The sequence below is a fragment of the Podarcis gaigeae genome (assembly GCF_964106915.1).
Source record: "Podarcis gaigeae genome assembly, chromosome: 8".
Taxonomy (NCBI): Eukaryota; Metazoa; Chordata; class Lepidosauria; order Squamata; family Lacertidae; genus Podarcis; species Podarcis gaigeae.
Window position 1 is genome coordinate 37,026,158 of NC_139684.1, and position 20,621 is coordinate 37,046,778.

At 46.1% G+C, this 20,621-nt stretch overlaps 1 protein-coding gene and 1 long non-coding RNA gene across 2 annotated transcripts in view; one reads left to right on the forward strand and one right to left on the reverse strand.

Moving 5' to 3' along the window:
* Positions 1 to 12,348, reverse strand: part of SLC6A2 (solute carrier family 6 member 2) — a 56,602-nt gene extending 44,254 nt beyond the window's left edge. Inside the window, exons 1-2 of the mRNA XM_083752931.1 lie at positions 12,245 to 12,348; positions 11,336 to 11,645 (exon numbers count right to left, since the gene is read on the reverse strand). Coding sequence (XP_083609057.1) covers positions 11,336 to 11,639 — 304 coding nt within the window. The 5' untranslated portion in view covers positions 11,640 to 11,645; positions 12,245 to 12,348. The remainder of the gene's footprint in view (positions 1 to 11,335; positions 11,646 to 12,244) is intronic.
* Positions 1 to 20,621, forward strand: part of LOC310850962 — a 285,884-nt gene that overhangs the window by 166,354 nt on the left and 98,909 nt on the right. The gene's annotated exons all lie outside the window — the stretch shown is intronic.

Below are 20,621 nucleotides of genomic sequence, written 5' to 3' on the forward strand. Positions count from 1 at the left end.
CTCACTTAAGAGGCCAGGGGCCAGCGCTGTCCGGAGACACTTCCGGGTCACGTGGCCAGCGTGACATCGCTGCTCTGGCGAGCCAGAGCTGCACATGGAAACGCCGTTTACCTTCCCGCTAGAAAGCGGTCCCTATTTATCTACTTGCACCCGGAGGTGCTTTCGAACTGCTAGGTTGGCAGGCGCTGGGACCGAGCAGCGGGAGCGCACCCCGCCGCAGGGATTCGAACCGCCGACCTTTCGATCGGCAAGTCCTAGGTGCTGAGGCTTTAACCCACAGCGCCACCTGCGTCCCAATATATATTTGAGGCTCCCCCAAATGAAAGGGACTGAACACATAACAGAAGAGTGAATCCTCCCACACTGCTAATGATTCCCGCCCCCCCCCCCTTTAAGCAGCATTCTCTTCATTCTATAGAAAATCATCAGGGAAGCTTTGATCACAGCTCTGTGAGCAAGAGGAGAGCCCCACTCGAAGAAGCATCTCAGGCCCTAATCCGCAAGCCAAGGAAACGCGTGAGTTGGGCAGCTGTGTGAGTTCAGTGCAGCAGTGAGATAAGGCCGGGACAGACTATCCTCACCTCACCATTTCATGACCCAGGCTCCAAATAAAATTATCTCAATAAACAGCAATAACTGGTATGCTGGTAGATTGCCGGATGTATTGTGCAGAATGTCCCTGATGGATAGAGGTTGTGGGCATGTACTTAGTGAAACAAAGGAAGCTGCCTTATATTGAGTCATACCATTGGCCACCTAGCTCAGTATTGTCTACAACGACAGGCTGTGGCTCTCTAGGCTTTCATTCAGGTAAGCTTTGTCCTAGCCCCACCTGGATATAAGAACATAAGACGACCCCTGCTGGATTGGGCCAATGGCCCATCTAGTCCATTATCCTGTTCTCACAGTGGTCAACCAGGTCCTTGAGGAGAAATATGCAAGCAGGACCTGAGCACAATACTCTCCCCTGTGGTTTTCAATGACTGGTATTCAGAAGCACATGGAGAAAGAGCAAGCTGGTCCAATGTGCGGCCCCCAAGGCCTTTTTTGGTGGTCCTCGGCAACATTTGACAACCCCAGCCCAGCCCTCAAGCAGAGCTGTCTTTCCCATTGCTCTTAGAGGTCCGTTGCACCAGGGCGCTGACCTCTCTGGGGCACTCTAGCGAGTGGGGGAGCTGTGCGGCTTTGCTGGCAGCCTCCCTTTTCCCTGCATGCCCGCCAGCTGCGCCCCGCTAACTATATGGCTGACGGGCGTGCAGCTTCCCTCCCAAGCCTCTGCAGGAGGACAGCGATCCCCACAGAGGCTTAGGATCCCAAGATTCTGCATCTGCTAAAGACAGCCCTGCTCCCGGTCATTGTCCTCCTTCTGCTTCCTGGCGAAAGGCGGTGTGCAGCCTTCCTAGGCTGCCTTCTCGGGTGCCCTGATGCCAGAGAGCATGTCCTCTGGCACATTTTCCTGCTTGATCATGGCCACCACGCCGGGGATCGGGGCAGTAGGGGAGGCAGAGGACATTTTCCACCACCCCCTCCCTTGTTTTGGAGGGGCACCGGAGGGATCTTTGCCCCATGGCACCGGCTATGCTTAAGACGGCCCTGCCCTCAAGCATGGTGCTGGGCTTTGGGAAAGAGACACGGGGCTGTGGCAGGGTTCAAGGGTCCTCCTGCCTCCTTCCCAAAGCCTAGTTAGTGCTTTCCCAGCTTTGGGAAGGCAGTGCAAGGGCTGGGGAAAGTGTTCATTAACACACACACCCCGGTGCAATAAGGCAGTGTGCACCCTGTGGGTCCTGTGTCAAAGTACTCTGGTGGCCCACTTGGTATGAAAAGTTGGGCCACCCTGAGACAGAGCTTAGCCATCATGGCTGGTAGCCAGGACACTGGTGTCAGGAAAAGATGCCTGGATCTGGTAGGTGCTGGGGAGCATTTTGGGACAAGCCAGGACTATACAAAGAAGAAGGGCTCTGTGTGAACCAGAATGGAAACAGATTGTTGGACATGACAGCCAAAATTCTGGCAGAGCAACTTTCAGAAAACTGACAGTAGATGAGGAGTCTCCAGTTCAGAGTAAATCATGCGCAAGGGATGAGGGTTAAATTGTTTAGGATGGTGCAAATGGGAGTGGTGTAGAACTAGGGAATCAGCGTGCACAAGGGGGACATGACAGCAATTCGAGGAGTACAAAGCACCATAGAACAAAGTGAACATGCCAAAGACTTTTGGAGAGAAAAACACTGTAAATACTGAAAGCATTTATATGCTAATGCTAGAAGCCTCCAAACCAAGATGGGTAAGATGGAGTTCTTGGTTTCAAATGAGAGCATATATATTATAGGCAGAAAGCAAGAATGGAGAACCTACAACTTGCAGGCCAAATTTGTCCCATGAGGCTGCAGTTTTCCCCAGTCCTTGCACCTCCCAAGCACTGGGCATATGGTTTGCAAAACACCTTGCACTGCACTTTCCAAGTGCCCAACAACCAGCTGGCAGTTGAGCGCTTATCAAATACTGAGCAAAGGACTTCAACAGGTGGGCAGGATAATGCACACGTCATAACTATGTCAGATGATTGACAGGCGAGCTGTCGGACCTCCCTTCCAAAGTTCCAAGGAAGCAGAAAGTCAGAATAAATATACAGAGTTGTTGTTACTTTTGTTTTACAATGAAGGGATGTATAAAGTAGGATCCCCACCCCCACCCCCTCAAAGAATCACTTCTGGAACCTGTGCTTTGTAACTTTTTCATAAATGCCCTGGAGTTAGGGGCAAGTAGCAAAACAGCCAAGTTTCCTGGTGGCACCAAATTGATCAGGGTGGTCTGAGGGAAAATGAGATTATGGGGAGCTCCAAAAGGAGCTCTCCAAACTGCTCTTTCCCCCAGTAGTTTGCCGTTCGACTAGTGTGCGGCATGCGGTTTCTACAGGAAGTGGTTCAAGACACAGCAGGCGTAGATTGGGCTCTTATTTCCATCAGCTAAGAATAGCTCTCCAGTAGCAAAAAAGATTCCCCGTATTACACACATGCCAGCAGAGCAGAGTACCAACCAACGAACAATAGAATGATCGTGGAACAATAGGAAGGCTTTTGACACATGTCAGGTGAATGGCTTTGTGATTTGCCAGAGTGCTTTGCATATATATATATATATATATATATATATATATATATATGCATACACACACACGGTATCAAGGCAGAGAAAGATAGGCACATATGATGTATGGACACCCATAAGTGTGTGCCTGGGTGAGCAATTCAGATCACCCCCATCCCAAGAATGGGGAACCCTGTTCATCCCAAAGGCCATATTCATTTCTGGGTAAACTTCTGAGCTCCATATCTCAGAGATCGGCAGAGCCAGAGACAAGTGGACACAGCAACAAATGTAAATTCTAACCTTTGTACAGGAAGCTAGTTTCTACACACACTCACTGCTATAACCTCCATCCAGGGAAGCAGGAGGTGTTATCAGAGTCCAAGGACACGCTGACATGTGGCCCCTGGAAGGTTGCCCAGGAGGGAATGTGACCCTCGGGTTGACCTTTTACCCCACCCCTATTTTGCTATACTGTAATGTTCTGTATTCGAGGGACGCAGGTGGCGCTGTGGGTTAAAGCCTCAGCGCCTAGGACTTGCCGATCGAAAGGTCGGCGGTTCGAATCCCTGCGGCGGGGTGCGCTCCCGCTGCTCGGTCCCAGCGCCTGCCAACCTAGCAGTTCGAAAGCACCTCCGGGTGCAAGTAGATAAATAGGGACCGCTTACCAGCGGGAAGGTAAACGGCGTTTCCGTGTGCGGCTCTGGCTCGCCAGATGCAGCTTTGTCACGCTGGCCACGTGACCCGGAAGTGTCTCCGGACAGCGCTGGCCCCTGGCCTCTTAAGTGAGATGGGCGCACAACCCCAGAGTCTGTCAAGACTGGCCCGTACGGGCAGGGGTACCTTTACCTTTACCTTTAATGTTCTGTATTACATTATTACATGGAGTGCATTGAAATATGTAGTTCCCCATTTGAAATTTGAACTGGGACAGTCTAGAAAGAGCTGCACCATCCAGCGCCGCTGACCATGCATCTCAGCTTAAAATCTTGTGGAGCAGGAGCATCCTTGTTAGGATTTGCATGCATTTTGGAGCATGAAAGATTCACAGTTGCTCAAAGACCATGTAGTGCACCATTAGCATTAAATTATTCCCAGTCTAGGCAGAGAGGCAATTCAGTATTTGCTCCATATTTTGGGGTTCCTTGAGCAAAGAAATAAATAAATAATAATAAAAAAATTAAATTGCTTGTACTCTCCACACTACAACCCAAGAGAGAGCAAAGTTAAGTGGAGCCTCCTCTTCCTCCTCCTCCTCCTCCTCCTCCTCGAACTTCTTACAACTCACAGACTTGCAAAGAGCAAGGATAAAGATGAGAAGCAACACAAGTGAGGCTGTAGGGATCTCAGAGAATTCAGATGAAAACAGAAAAGGGAGTGAAAACTGCAAATGCTCATGATATGCTATTCTATGGGTGGTATGCAACACTACTCCTACTCAGAGTAGACCTTATGAAATTCCCATATTTACACAAATCTTATGTGCCATTGAATCTAATGCACACCTCTCTTTTCAAAACCTTGAAACCAAAAAAGTATTTGCCAAGTCAGAGGGTGTTTTTCAAGCTTGCAATCAAATCTAATGCACCATCAAATCTAATGCACACCCTAATTTCCGCGACGTAATTTGGCCAAAAAAGGTGCGCATTACATTTGAGCATTGCTTTTTTTGGGGGGGGGGGACATAGGGGTATGCATACCCCTAAACATTTCATGAATCTAAACATTGGCCTCATTGAGGGGCAGTATTTCAATATGAGTAGGAAAATGAGAGTACCCCTAAACATTTTTAAAAGAAAAAAAGCACTGCATTTGAGTAAATACGGCAATCATAATGTTCATTAACTTCAGTGGGTATGCTCTGTGCCACCCTAACACTGAAGGCTACCCGATGCCTGGAACTAATATCAAACATGTGAATGCAATTTACGTTTGCCATTGTTGTTGCTTTCAGTTTGCAAAATCATATGTAATTGATTACATTCCTCCCTTTGCATTGTGTTTCCTTTGCCCTGAAATGAACAGGGTGGAACAATGTCAATTACATAAAGTACATAAGTTGCACAATTTTTCTGCAGCAGACACTGATATGAAAAAGGTTGGCTTTGATGGAAGATGAACTGCAGCAGAATGGAAACCACGCTGCATGCAATGAATACAGGGCAGAGCAGAAAAAATGTGTTTTGCTATCCTTAGTCAGCAGCATGGCTGCTTCTGGTGCGAAGGCCCTGACAAGTTCCCAGCAGTGCCAGCTCCCAACACTGGCCCTGCATAGCCCAGACAACCCATAATGTCTTCCCTTTTACAAAGAAAATGGACTTTTACATTCACCTTTGTCATGCTTTGGGGAGAATTACTGCAAGAGCTAGTAGAGATAAGCCGTCTGCACAAAGGACGCCCTGTGCCAGAACTCTCATCCATGACCTTCCCAGGGCAAATGATAAATAAATAAATCACCAGAGAACAAAGCCCCAGAATGCAGGAAATGATTTGTGTGTGTGTGTGTGTGTGTGTTTAAATATCCTTATGCTACTACTTGGGGAATCGGGCCAAATCTTTTAAATCCAGGTGATTGAAGTTAAAGCATCCGGCGTTTGTGCATGAAAATGAAAGACCCAAATTCATGGGCTGGCTGGTAGAGAGCTTTAATCTGATATATCTCCAACTTCAAAATGACAATGGGCCCAGGGCTTGCTTAGGTGTGGGGTTGTCAGAGCAAGTCACCAGAGGACTTGTAGGGATAACCACAGCTATCTAGATGAGGGAATAATCATTCTAATGCCTATGACTGGTTTGGATGTCCATGCATATTACTGTACTTAACTTGGGAAAGATATTTATTTATTGGCTTGTTGATACATGTTGCACTGAATACAGGTACATGCTGACCCTACACACACATTTGTGTGGAAGACTGTACACTTGCTGATTTGTACAGCTCAACTACTGTGTATAAAGGTATAGAAATTGTACACCAATTGCACATTGCATGTGAATAGCTGTACAGATCAACTATTTTGTGCAGAGGTACACAGACTGCTCATGCATTGAGTGTAATATGTGGACAAGATTATAGCCTGAGGGAACCACATATAACTGGTTCAGATAAGGGTGTCCATCACCTGTCAATGGTACATGAGTGTGAGAAAGAAAGAAAGAAAGAAAGAAAGAAAGAAAGAAAGAAAGAAAAGAACAAATTGAAAGTTCCTATCACCCCATGATCTCAAACGCAAAGCTTTTCAGCCAAGTCAGTTCACAAGTTCAGCCATCAGATATCAAATGCACAGGAATCATACGCAGGGCAAGCAAGTGATGTCCTCCTTGTGTGACTGGAACATGACAAATTTGCCAAACACTCTTCAGTTTCAGAATGTGAACATTATGTTGCATTTGTAACCAGAAACATAAGCAAGTGTAAGTAAACTTGAACAAAGGAAGTTTTCTGACTGGAAACTGTTTTCTGGGCCCTAAAACATAAGCTCTGGAGGCTAGTTCCATCCCTTGCAATTCTAATTTATACCTATCAAAACTCACTGTAAAAAACATTATTGTAAAGGTTTGCAGAAGCAGGCCCATTTAGTTCATTGACTCATCTAGCTCAATTAGCTCCATCTAGCATTTCCAAGCCCTACTCAGAGATACTGGGGATTGAACCTGGGACCTTCTGCATGCAAAGCAGATGCTCTTCCACCAAGCTATGGGGAATGCACATTCACCTATCCCCTTTGAGTTCTATTTTCCACTGCAACTTTCAATGAGTCAGCTTACATTGTGGAGGGCATATCTATAACGTCTACCTTCTGCTTGAGAACTTCCGCTTATATTGGTCCACTCTGAATCACCGCACACGGCTACAGATATTCTGTGCTATGAACTTTTGCAATACCACTCCAAATCCTGTTGCAGACATTCCTATAACGTACTTTGCCTATATTAAAGGTAAAGGGACTCCTGACCATTAGATCCAGTCGTGACTGACTCTGGGGTTTCGGCACTCATCTCGCTTTATTGGCCGAGGGAGCCAGTGTACAGCTTCTGGGTCATGTGGCCAGCATGACTGAGCTGCTTCTGGCGAACCAGAGCGGCGCATGGAAACGCCGTTTACCTTCCCTCCAGAGCAGTACCTATTTATCTACTTGCACTTTGACGTGCTTTCGAACTGCTAGGTTGGCAGGAGCAGGGACGGAGCAACGGGAGCTCACCCCGTCGCGGGGATTTGAACCGTCGACCTTCTGATCAGCAAGTCCTAGGCTCTGTGGTTTAACCCACAGCGCCACCTGTGTCCCTATATTGCCTATATTGCTCTGTGTTTATTGCATGTTAACTAAAACTCAATAAAAATCATTTATTAAAAAGCAAGAAGTATGTTTAGCTACTGTTTTATAATCTGGCAACCAAGTGGTCCAGGCTTCATAGCATAGCTGTGTCTTCTGTTGCTGGTTTCCTTGTAGCCAAACGTCTACCCCAGTCTTGCCAAGAGTTCTCCATCTGTTTGCCATGCTCTCTGTTCCTCCAGCATGGAACTGGCAGATTCCCAAAGATGGAGTTACTCCAGCAAGCATGCAGAAGGCATCTTGTTGTCAAAAGCAAGTCCAATTAGACAGACACTAGAAGGACTGGGCCTCCTGTGTGTACATAGCCTTATATAAACCAGTCCCTTGAACTATCTTGCTGAGCATCACCTCCTCTGACTGGCAGCAGTTCTCTGGGGCTTCAGACAAGGCACATACCCAGCCCTACCTGGAAATGTTGTGGACTGAACCTGGGACCTTTGGAATACAAGGCAGAAGCTCTACCACTGAGCAACAGCTCCTCTCCTTAAGGAGAAGCACTTTATCCAGTGCCAGATTTACGTATAAGCTAAACAAGCTATAGCTTAGGGCCCCACTCTCTTGGGGGCCCCCAAAAAATTTTAAAGAAAAAAAAACCTGGATCTAGTTTCCAAAATATAAGACAAAAAAACAACAACCTACAAACAGCAACAGTGTTTTGTGTTGTGTAGGCTCCTATGATGTAAGTAATGGGCCCTGCCTGCTAGCCTGCTCCCTAAAATATCCCTGGTTTGCTCATTATGAGTCTTTGTAAACTGTGTTTCTAAAGGAACTTTTGTTATTCCCAAATGCCAATGTGTTTGCATTATTAAGTTTGTTATGAATAAAAAAATCATTTTAAGTTAGAGCTTAATAATTATTTCACTATTGATATACTTCTTCTTAATTGTATTTCAGTTCAACAATTACTTTGATAAAATACATATTTTGTTATGTGCAAATGGCTTCAGATACCTATTAGGTCCATAAATTACCATATAGCATATATTTAACACACAAAAAACAGCGACAATTTGTTGTTGACAAAGGACAGCTGGACATATAAAAGGCCCCATTACCTTCAGTAGCTTAGGGCCTCATGAAACCTAAATCCGGCCCTGCCTTTATCCCTTTTATCTGTTGACCAGATGAAATCTGAACTGTCCTAATTCATTGCTCTGCACCTGGTTGCGCTGTGACAAATTTACACAGCTGTCAAATCATGCAACTCTGCACAACTGCCTAGTCCTCATGGCTCCCTGCAGTTTCTGCAATGAAGGGGAGTTCTTGTTCAAGTGGAATGGCAGCAGGGAGCGCATGTCCCTGACATAGACTGCACACACACAACACATTTAAAGCGCCCCACAAGAAAAAGTCACCAAAAAACCCCATGGGAACTATGGTTTCTTAAGGGTGCTGTGAAGTGTAGCTCTGTGAGGGACAAACTACAGTTTCCAGGATTATTAGCCAGGAGGCTGGCAGATGTGTTTTCCAGGTATGGTGTGTATGCAGCCACAGATACATAGCCATGGAAATGGAATCTTAAATTAATCTTAAATCCAGCAGTGGTGAACAAATGGGTGCATGAGCTGTTGGGTGAGCCACAACTATTAGCCCTGCTGGCTAATTGGAATTAAGAGGCAGCATCTACTGAACACCAGTTGCTGAGAGGGCCCAGCAGGGGACTGACGTGGGAAGGAGGAGGGTGGGCTAGATGGGTCCTTGATGTGATCCAGCAAACCCCTTTGCGTGTCAGAGAAGCTTGGAATCACAAGAAGTTCATCCAAATTTAAATAAAACAAGGCGGAAAAGTTTGGATAGGTCAAACTTCCCAAATCTGCACATACACACATCAGACCACCTGCAAATCGTCGAGGTCTTGGCAGACCACTATATATATATATATATATATATATATATATATATATATATATTCTACCTGTTGTAGCAATTGCAATGCCCTGTATTAGATTTTAATTTGCATTTTTATTCCCTGTTTATCTTCTATGTAGTATTGGATTGCATTGCAATCCAAATCCAATAGAATTCTATAGAATTCAAATAGCGATTGTTTTTTAGAGACACACCACAGGCCACATGCATGAAGCTTGTGGACCACTGGTGATTGCAAGACCACAGTTTAGGAGTCCCTGGGGTAGTAATTTCACAGGGATAGGGGGTTCTGTACACAGCCCTACACTGATCACTGGGCGACTGGATTTGATCCACTCTCAAAATAAGTCAAGCTTCTCTGGGACAGCCACGGTGGGTGGATTGGTGCACATCTATTTCACAAAAAACAAAGTTCTGATTTAGCAGCCTTTCTGTATTTTCTTTAGGATAGATCTACCACATCAATCACTAGAGCAGTGTTTCCCAACCTTGTGCCTCCAGATGTTTTTGGCCTACAACTCCCATCATCCCTAGCTAGCAAGACCAGTGGTCAGGGATGATGGGAGTTGTAGGCCAAAAACATCTGGAGGCACAAGGTTGGGAAACACTGCACTAGAGGATTGTTGCACTCCAAGTGATGGCTATGCAAAAGTAGTGGATCTGGGTTCAAATCCTACTTAAGATACTGGTTGAGCTTGGGCTGATCACTCACTCAGCCTAACCCACCTCACAGGGTTGTTGTGTCAACAAAGGAAGGGGTGGAGAAGAGACCTCTCTACACTGTATTGAGCTCCTTGGAGGAAGAAAGGGATAAAAATGTAATCATTAATATAACAATCATCAAAAGCAATCTGAGTATTTGCTTCATTACCCAAAAGACACAATTCTCTTTGAAAGCACAGCAGATCACCCATTCAGAGTCATCAGGCAATGAGACACTGACTAGAGTGCAGGGAATGAATCAGCCCCAAGATGCTGGGAAATTTTGAAGTCCTGGATCTGTATAGAAATGTTCATCATAGTCAGTTTGTAACTCAGCTCTCTCCCTCTTTCATATTCAAGGAAAACAGAAGTGCTTAAAACAGCTTGCCCTTTCCACCAACTGCTCCCACTACACTCCCCTTTAATCTGCAAAGAGTTTCATAGTGCAATCCTAAACACAAGCTGTAGTCCTTAACACACTTATCAGTGGGGTAAGACTCAGTGGGAATCACTACTATGTTGCTGAGCTTCATCGAACTTAGCGGGTCTCACTTCTGAGTAAACATGCATATAGGATGACACTTTCAAGCCGTAACCCCTTGCACCTTTCAAGTAAAACGTGCATCAGCTGGGACTGTCAAGGTTAGATCCTATAATAAAGAATAATAATTTTTTATTTATACCCCACCCTCCCCGGCCAAGACCGGGCTCAAGGCAGCTAACACTGAATATAAATACAGTAAAAACATTAAAGCACACACACAAAAACAGTTGATTAAAATATAAGTTAGAATACAGTTTAAAATGCACAGTTAGCAGTAGTACAAGGAGCATGATGTGCTGGATTCAAATTTCTACTCATCCAGTGAAGTTCTAGGAGATCCCAAGCCAACCCTGTCACTCAATATAATTTTTTTTAAAAAGAGGAGGTGGTGGTGTTTACTTCCTTGACACTGTTTGGAAGAAGGGAAAGGAAGAGGTGTGAAGGATAAGCAAATAAATGAACTCTAAGTAAGCAATCAGGGTGCCCCCGTGTTCTTTACTACGGCCACCCTCATAACAACCCTAGGAGGTAGATCCCTGCTATTTCCCTTCTCCTGGTAGGAACTGAGGGTGGGAGCATGCGACTTGCTAAGGGCCTTCGTGTGCATCGAGGGAGGGCACAGTGGGACAAGAACCTGCCTTCCACTCCCTGGCTTCCAAACCTTCTCCTAACCATTCGCGTAAAACTTCCACAGGCTAGTCGGGTCGGTTATGCTATTGAGAAACACAAAGATGCAGAAGAGAAGATCGTATGTTTACAAGAGAGATTGAGAGAGAGAGAGGGGAGAGACTTCTCTTACCTCCTCCGTTTTTATAGCAGAGATAGGGAAATCTCCACACGTTGGCCAGATCCACCGAGAACCCGATGACCGAGAGGAGGAAGTCGATCTTCTTGCCCCACGTCTCCCGCTCTGGCTCCCCGGCGGTGGGACTGTAGCGCGGGCTACGGGTCTCCAGAAGGTTGCTGCTGGTGTACTGTACGCCGTTCTGCTCTTTCACCAGGAGAAGCTCCACGTCCTTCTTTTGGAGCGGCGGGTCAGAGCAGTCCCGCAAGGGCGCCACCGCCGAGTCCCTCTGCTCGGGCTGGCTCAGGGACTTGGTCATTGTCGCCTTGAGACGTCCAAGAGGAGAGAGAAAGAGGGAGGGGGGAAGACACACACACACCGAGAGAGAAAGAGAAGCTCAGCGTGGGAGAGCGGAGGGGCGAAGCGCGAGTGGGAGGCGAGGCAGACTGGCGAGAAGTGGGAGCGAACGGAAGCGCCCCCTTCGTCTTCTCCCCCGGAGCGCGCAAGGGCGCTCTTGGCGAGGGCTCTCCAAGAGCGCAGCGCAAAAACGCGCCTCGGAGAAAGGAGGCGGTGAGGGAGGAGGGCATGCAAATGAGGCGGGTGTGTGAGGAAAAATGGAAAAAGCAGCGATTCGCTTTCCTGACAGCCTTCCCCAGTTTTTTATTATTAATAAAAAAAGCAAAACCCTAGCTCGCCTCCTCCACCTCGGGGGCCAAACTAAACCGGCCCTTGATTCCAGGCGCCGCCGCCGTGCACCGTCTGCGCCTTCTTCTTCTCGCCAGCGGAGCGGACCCTCCTCCTTGTCGCCCATCCCTGCTCCGCACCAAGCAGGTGGCCACGGAAGGGCACAAGGCAACGGTACTCCTGGGATTCAGAGTAACTCTCCCGCCTCTGTTAGCTTCCCACTCTCAATTGGGGACTCACCGCTTCACCCAAGGCGCACAGTCGCACGTCGAGGCGGAGAGGGGAGGGAAGGGATGTTGCTCATATTGCTCACCTAAGCTAAGTGCCAGAGAGAGAGATTCTTTAGGCACACAGATAGAATGTTCAGCGTGGATTCTAGAATCGTGGACATCGATTAGTAGACACAATTCGGACTGCCTACTCTTGCCTTCAGACGAGATCCCCCCCCCCCCCGTTGCTCAGGGATATCTCGTTGCCTCCCAGTCCAAGCCCACACACTTCTGCACACTTCTTCTAGATCAGGGATGGGGCACCTGCAGGCCTCCAGCTGTGGTTGGACTCCAACTCCCATCAGCCCCAGCCAGCATGGTCAATGGTCAGGATAGTAGTTGACATTCAGCAACACTTGGAAGCAGGAGTCCCAACTTCGCCCTGTGACCATGGGTGCCCAGGGCTGTGGGTGCCATGGTCCTGGCCCCCCAATTTGTGGGTGCTTGGCCCCTTCATGGGGAATTTTGTAGGTGCTTGGGCACCCAGGGCCCCAGGGAGTTGGCACCTATGCCTGAAAGGCCACAGGTTTCCACCACTGTTGCAGAAGAACTAGGGATGGATTATTCTCCTCAAGGAAACCCACCTGTCACCTTCATTACCTGTCCTTGGGTGCTTCTTTTTTGCCAGGTCTTTGGTTTTAAATTACCTGTGGCCTCCTTCAGGGAGTGGGATGTTTTTGTCCTGCCTTTTCATAAATTTGAAAGTGTCTTTAGCTTTTACTTTGTTTTAGTTTTATGGTATGTGCTATTTTTGTAAGTTGCTTTTGAGTTACTTTTTAAAAAGTGACCAATAAAATCAATAAATAATTATGATAATTATTTATTGCTCCATTTGCTCCATTTGCTGCTCCATTTGCTCCATTTGGAGCCAGACTTGGGATAGGGCCATCCTTGTGTGTTTATTTGTTTGCCTGTAGTTACTTTAAAAATGTTTATGCTGCCCTTCAATTGCAGAAATAAAAAGAAAAATATTCTCAGGGCAGCTTACACACACACAAAGCAAATATAGTAACCGTTGTTGGCATCTATCTGTCTCGAGAGACAATGGAGTGCACCTCTGTGGATTAAGTCAAACCACTGCATTAGCAGCGCTTAAGTCAGGGCTAGGCAACCTAAGGCCCATGGGCCACAAGGGTCATTTAAGTGGCCCATGAGCCGTCCCCGAACCAAGCCACCTGCTCGGCAAGTCCTTGCACACTGCACTAAACTGGTGCGGCTCAGCACTGTAACTCACTTCCACGGTGCTGGAAATTGCGCCTGCGCAGATGCCGGAAATCATGGGTGCGCTTGCTCACACATGTGCACAATCTGGCCCACAGAGGGATCTCTGCTGGAGTGAACCGGCCCTTGCGAGGTAAACCTTGCCGACCCCTGACTTAAGTGAACTACCCAGGGGGGAAGCATGGGCAGTGAGTATGGAGGTCCTGGGCTGCTCAGACGACAATACCTGACTCTCTGCCTCACTGATGTGGTCCAAAGGAAAGCAGAGCAATACATTTGGCACCAGCTTGGCTGCAGGGGTTGCTGGACAGAGGCATACAAGGTGCCATCCAACAGTCTTAAGGATTCCACTCTGGATTTGTGTAGGGTTTACTCCTTAGCATTTTCTTCTCCTGAAGATATCCCACAAGGCAGCGGAGGTTTAGGATAAGAGTTTCCCTTCTTCCTAGATTAATGAGCCTCATGTGCCCCTCACTTCCCTCTACAGCACATTCAGAAACTGTCTTCTTGACCATTATTGGTCTCATCCACTCAACCCACCAGAGCCTGTCTTTGCATGCAGGGGAAGTCCCTGACTCACCAAGTGTTTTGAGACCAATTGGCTACCTTCACCTGATTTTGCCAGCTAGTCAAAGCCATTCTTGGGGTGTGGCCACTCTCCCATGCTGACAGCTTTTAGGAGGCACAGGTGAGAGCAGAATGCAGTGTGGCGACCAACGTTGGACAAACTACCCCAGAAGGAGCACAACATGTCCTCCACCAGAAGCACTACCCCTCCCCAAACAACAAAATCCAAACATAGTCCAGAGGGTGACTTTAATTCCTTCTGGAATAGTTATGTCATGTCAGTATGAATGGGCAAATATGTTGATTTCAGTTTCTCTTAGTGTCTCATTTTTCAAACCTTCAGTTCAGTTCTCCACATTTCCACATCAATTTGCTTTAAAAAAACAAAAAGTCCTAATGAAAACCCATCAGCAGTTTAGTTCAACTTTCTCCTACTATATACATTTTTTTTGGATTGCAATCTTGCCTAATGGAATATTTGGCAAGTAATTTCCCCTAGTATGATGCATCTTCATGTGTTATTTTCAGCAATATGTGCATTTTTATGCACACTTTCCCCCAGTACATGCATTTTCACACCTCCTCCCAAAATATGGCGAAGAGTGAAGTCTAAAAGAAAGCTGCATTTTGGTGTGCATATTGCTTTCAGAAGTTATCTACATCTTTAAATGAGATCTGAATTCCTCTCCCTGCTCCATCCCTTCATAGTCTTCATCCAACATAGTTCTTGAGCTATTCCCATGTTTTTAGCAGACATCTGTCTGTCTGTCTCTCTTTCACACACACACATTCTCAAGCTCAAACCGCAATCCAATAGTGGTTCAATTTGTGCTATAAAATGTTTGCCCTTGTTTCACTTAATTTGAGTGAAGGGTAAAGAATAAAAACAAGCCAAATTCAGCTTTGAATCAGAGAGAAGGAAACAACAAAGGATAGGGAAATCAGTGTCAATAATGCATTTAAAAAATAACACCTGCCTAACCAATCTGTGCGCCTTCAAGGCAGTGGGCAACAGTGACACATCTCATGCCCTGGGGCAATCTAGCCCAAATCAAGAGTTTCTGGTGTGTGTGGTTTTTTTTTACTTCACTGATTTCAGCATAAGAAGAATGTTAAGTACATGTTTTTCCCTCTCATGAAAATCAATGGGATTTCAAACTTGAAGTTCGGCAACATCTGGAGGACCAAAGATTCCCCACTCCCGTTCTGCATAGTTCCTAGAATGCATATGCATGAAATGGGAGATAAATATGGGTTCTCAGGATTTACCTACAATTACAGTGTAAACAAAACGAGGGTTAGCCAAAGCTATTGCAGAGGAACTGTTCACACTAACATGCCTCCACACAGACACACAAGAGAGAACCCCAAACACAACCAGCTATGCACTGTCTTACACAACTGTGCTTCAGATATACATTGTTAAGGTTTTGCCAGGCCCATTGTTGAGACAAATTTCACACCTTGTACATGGAAGAATCATATTTGTGCACAGGCAGTGCAGCAGACTGACACACAGTCTGCCATGATGATGCTGTGCACATCGGGACACACATCTGCACACTGGAGATGGAGATGGAGCAGAAATTCAGTTCAGTTCACATTTAAAGGCACATCTAATTGGTGCTTTCCAAAACAGTATGAGAACCAAAAACGCAGGCAGTGTTTGAAATATGCACTTCTCTGAATTTTGCAATGCAGTTCTCCATCCAAGTAATGTGTACAAAATGTATATATTAGGGTAAAGTGTGCAAAAGAGAGAGTGAGAGCATATATTAATGACAATAACATACAAAAATGCATCACAGCCGGGAACATTGTTTTGCAAAAGTATTTGGCAAAAATGGCATACACAAAATGGGAGAAATTAGCAGGTAAATTTTCATGAAGACATAAAAAACCCAAAAAAACCCCACAACCTTATGTAGCAATGTGGAGAATTGAATTTCAGCTTAGAAAAATGAGAAAGAAAGAGAAACTGAAAACACCAGACCCACTCCTCCCTACTGCATAAAATAGACAATATTGTTGTGTATAGAGACAGAGGTCACACCTTGCTTCTTCAAAACCCCACAAAACTTAACCCAACCCACCCCCACAAAACCAACCCCTGCTTTAACAGAGGTCTTATGAAAACTCACCAGCAGACAGGTTAATTCTCTTAGCAGAAGACGACACTCAACCAAGATAGATGTCCCATGCCCCAAAGGTTGCCGAGCTTGGTGGGTGAGACATATACAGGACCAGCAGGGCAGGATGAGTGTCGCAGACCCGGCTCTCCTTTGGGACCAGAGGAAAAGCTGTAGGCAAGGCACCAGAGAGCTTTTTAAACCTCTGTGTCTCTCTTCTTTCCACGTGATTGAATTACTGTATTAATAAAAACCTCCCAGATGTTTTGCCCTAGAGCATCCTGATCGCTTTCCCTTACTGGAGAAAGTAGGTTTAGCCTGGAGCAGCTGGAAGGATTCTTTTCTCTCCTGAAGGCTCAAGACTTTGGAGTGGGGAGCGGGTTTGATCTTCAGTGCATTAAGGAGGGGGTGCCCCAGAAACCCCTTCTCTTCCCCACCCCAATAGTTGTTTCCCCTGAAGAATTTGATCCTCTCTCTCCCCCTCTCCCTCTCTCTCTTTCTGCGGAGCTTCTGGGTGGAAAAGTGTGGGCAGCCTTAGTTAATGTAATATCAGCCGCCCCCTCAAGGTAAGAAAAGTCCTCAATTGGATTTCACCAAAAAAGGGCTTAATCTTGAATCAGTCTGGACCACATTGTGCCTAATGGGGCTTGACAGCACTTGAAGCAGTTGCAGGCAAGGGAGAAAGGGGATAGAGAAAACAATCTGGCTATGTTTGCTTTTGCTTGGGTGGGGTGGGGGTGAGGAGTTGGTAAGGAGAAGCTGGTGCCTTCAGTTGGTGGCATTGATCACCCTGAGACCTGAGATGCTTTAAACTTTGAAGAGAGGCTGGATCAGACCAGAGGAAAGACAATTCTTTTTGGGTGGTGAAATCTATACATCTCCTGCTTTGTTTCTGACCTCCAGTAGTGTTGCTACTTAAAAGACTCGACGGCAGGGCACAGGCACATTGCACCAATTTGCAAAATATTTGCATGTGGATATAGATTGCTCTGGGCAAATTAAGGTGGCAAATGTCTGGGGTCCCACAAGCACTCAGTTCTTCAACGTATTCAGCCACCCTGTAAGTGAAGAGCCCCTCCACACCTCCTTTCCATTGTGTGGGGATTGTTTGGTTTTATTGCATAATTGTTGATATTTTCAATATATTGCTTATGACTGCTTTTGTTATATATATGTTTTCTAATTATGTAACTCTTACCATGCTGAAAGCCACCTTAAGCATGATTTTAACTATGAAAAGGTAGCGTATAAATAGACAGTGGTGTTGTTTAGTACTTAACCATGTTAGCCTACCTTTGCTTTGCTTATTGGGTAGGCTTCTCTCTCGAGAGGGTGGGGAGCTTTATTTATTTGGCATACAGAAAACAGGCAGATAGCACCCCAGGAGATGGTGTCATCGTTCCTGCTGTGAAACAAGTGGTTGTGTTTCATCCCTGCCTTTCCCTGCCTCACTTCACCACTGGAGAAAGTAGGACATTTTTGTAATTCTTGCTACATTTACAAATGCAAAAGGAGATGGGGAGAGACACAGCAGGCACTCTTAAAGGAGGCGGGCCATGGGTGGAGAGAGAAGTGGTGTTCACACATTGCATCCAACCGGTGTACAGTCTGAGTACATGTGTGTAGGAATAGTTGAGCTGCCCAAATCAACAAATCCCTTTCACACAAACAGTTATACATGCGTAGAGACAGGTTTCACCTGCATTCAATGTAACACATGAGCAGCCTCTAGAGGACATAAGGAGAGCCTGCTGGATGAGAACATATGAATATAAGAACATGAGAAGACTCTGCTGGATCAGGCCAATGACCCATCTAGTCCAACATCTGGTTCTCACAATGGCCAACCAGGTGTCCATGAGAAGCCTGCAAGCAGGACTTGAGAACAGGAGCAGTTCCTTCCCCTGCGGTTTCCAGAAGCTCATATTCAGAAGCATTACTACATCTGATTGTGGAGGCAGAGCATAGCCATCATGGCTAGCAGTCATTGAGAACTTTTGCCTCCATGAATTTGTCTAATCTTTTAAAACCACCATTGGTTATCAGTGCCTTCCATCGTTTAACAATGTGCTCCCATAGTTAACTCCCATCAACCCCAGCCAGTATGGCCAGTGGTCAGGACTGATGGGAGATGTAGCCCAGCAGTACCTGCCAACGTTTCCCACCCAGCTCTAACCAAGACTCTGAACACATTGGCAGCTTGAAATGCAGTGAGATTGTTTACCCTCCAACTGTGTTTGTCCAATATAGAGAGCTGAAGGACACTGTTGGCATTTGATGGCATACACAATGTTAGACGATGAGCAATTAAATAGTCCTGAGATGGTATGTGTGATGTTGTTGGGGCCAGTAATGGTGTTGTACAACGCATCATCAGAGATCTACAACCTCTCCTGGACAATGACAGTTCTCTTTCTCAAGCTCTGGGAGGAAGACCTTTCATTGCCTACAGACAGCCACCCAATCTTAAACAACTCCTAACCCACAATAATACTACAACCAGACCTAACACGGACACTGGCACCAGAGCCTGCAATAAACCCAGATGCCAACTTTGCTGCCACATACACCCGGACAACACCATGGACATTCTATACAAGATCTCAAAGTAGCTGTTTTACTACAAAGGAATTTCAGAAATAGACTGGAAAGAGAAGCTGCTGAATTGCAACTTATCACCAAACTTAAAACCATGGAGACACCTGGTCTGAACAAAGACCTTGGATTCTTATCTCATTATACATGACAAAGCCATTTTTCACCTTCTCACCCCTTGCTTTTTCCTGTAAGACCTATTGCAGTCGTTAAGAGTCGTCAACAGGCTCATCACAGCTATCTGCCAATCACCCATTCCCACCACCCTTCTGAGTAATACCCCTCCCCACCTTCTCACTATATAGAAGGGTCTGGAAACTTCTGTTTCAGTGTATCTGAAGAAGTGTGCATGCACACGAAAGCTCATACCAAGAACTAACTTAGTTGGTCTTTAAGGTGCTACTGGAAGGAATTTTTTTTGTTTTAGGAATGTGTACACAGCGCAAGGATATCTTCACCAAGGGTGCATGCACTCCTGGGAAATAATCACATTTGTTTCCCTGGTTGCAAAGTATGTCCTTCTGTCCTGTTTTCTAACATTCCTTTCATACTCCAGTACTTGTTGTTTTACAGAACTGGAGCATTTTGACCAATATGTCACATTCTGTGCTATATTTCATTTGCACCAGTGGGCGTGGTATGACACAACAGTGAACATCATTGGACAACATCGCTGTTCCCCCACCCATTTATACATGTGTGCTCCTGTTCCCCCAGGATTCCCCCATGAAAACAGCAGGAATGAATGGTCTGCCAATGTACTGGTCCAAATTCTGTCACTATCCCCCTTGTTTTTCAGGTTAAAGGAGCTGCACACAGGGTTTTTCCTGGAATCAAATAACACAGGAATGAGTCTTCAGCATTGGCTTCCCAGAAGTGGCTTTTATGTCCTGTGAAAGCTCAAAAATACTATAGAAATTAGCTAGGGAAATGTCGGGGAAGTGGACCAAACAGCTGTGTGAAGGCAGCCCAAATGATAATGCCCAGGATTCTTTGGGAGAAGGCATGGCAAGTAGTGGAGAGAGAAGGGAAAAAATGGAATGAATTTTAGTATGAGCCTAATTTTCTGAAAATCACACCTTTTGCCTTGTAAGGATTAACAACCTCCTTCACTCCGCAGCCATGATGGAAGGTGCCCAAACCATTTCAAAGCCTTCAGCGGCAAGGTTTTCAAGCTGAAATATGAAGTGAAAATCACAGCAGAGAATGAGGTCCAGAAACTATTGCAGTCTAGGAAGACCTGCTGTACTGCTTTGCAAACATTAGCTGACATGGGCGATAAATTCAACGAGCTCTTGGCTGGAAAGGCAGCAGCTGTTTAAACACAGAAGCTACGGGTTGAAAGAAGCCTTAAAACCCGTGCATAGATAGGCTAGCTTTTCTTTTCTTTCTTTAACAGAGGCACAGCCTAAGGAGAGATATTGCCTTTGGGTGGGATCAATGCGGGGCAGGAAAAGTGCAGAAGGCAGGGAGCCCAAGCAAGAGGTGGACCTAATCATTCCAGCCTTGTCCTCCTCCTCCTCATCGCTGCTAACGTTTATGAGGGTAATGCTGAGACTAAGGAGGGAGGAAGCTGCCAGCCCAGGGCCATTTGTCATGAAGAAGGCAGGCCGGTGAAGGCTGGCTGAGGGCAGATTCAGGTTGGTGGGGCAGTGCCCCACTTGCCCTACCAGATCAGCCTCCACTGGGTACCTTGGGTTTCAAAACAAGCAAGCTTATACTCTGCCTTTCCATCAGATCCTATAAAACCTTTGCCCCCACCCCTTTAAAAAACAAAACAAAACCAGTAGCAGATTTGCAATTACACAGCACTGTTCATTTTTGTTCTTGTCTAGT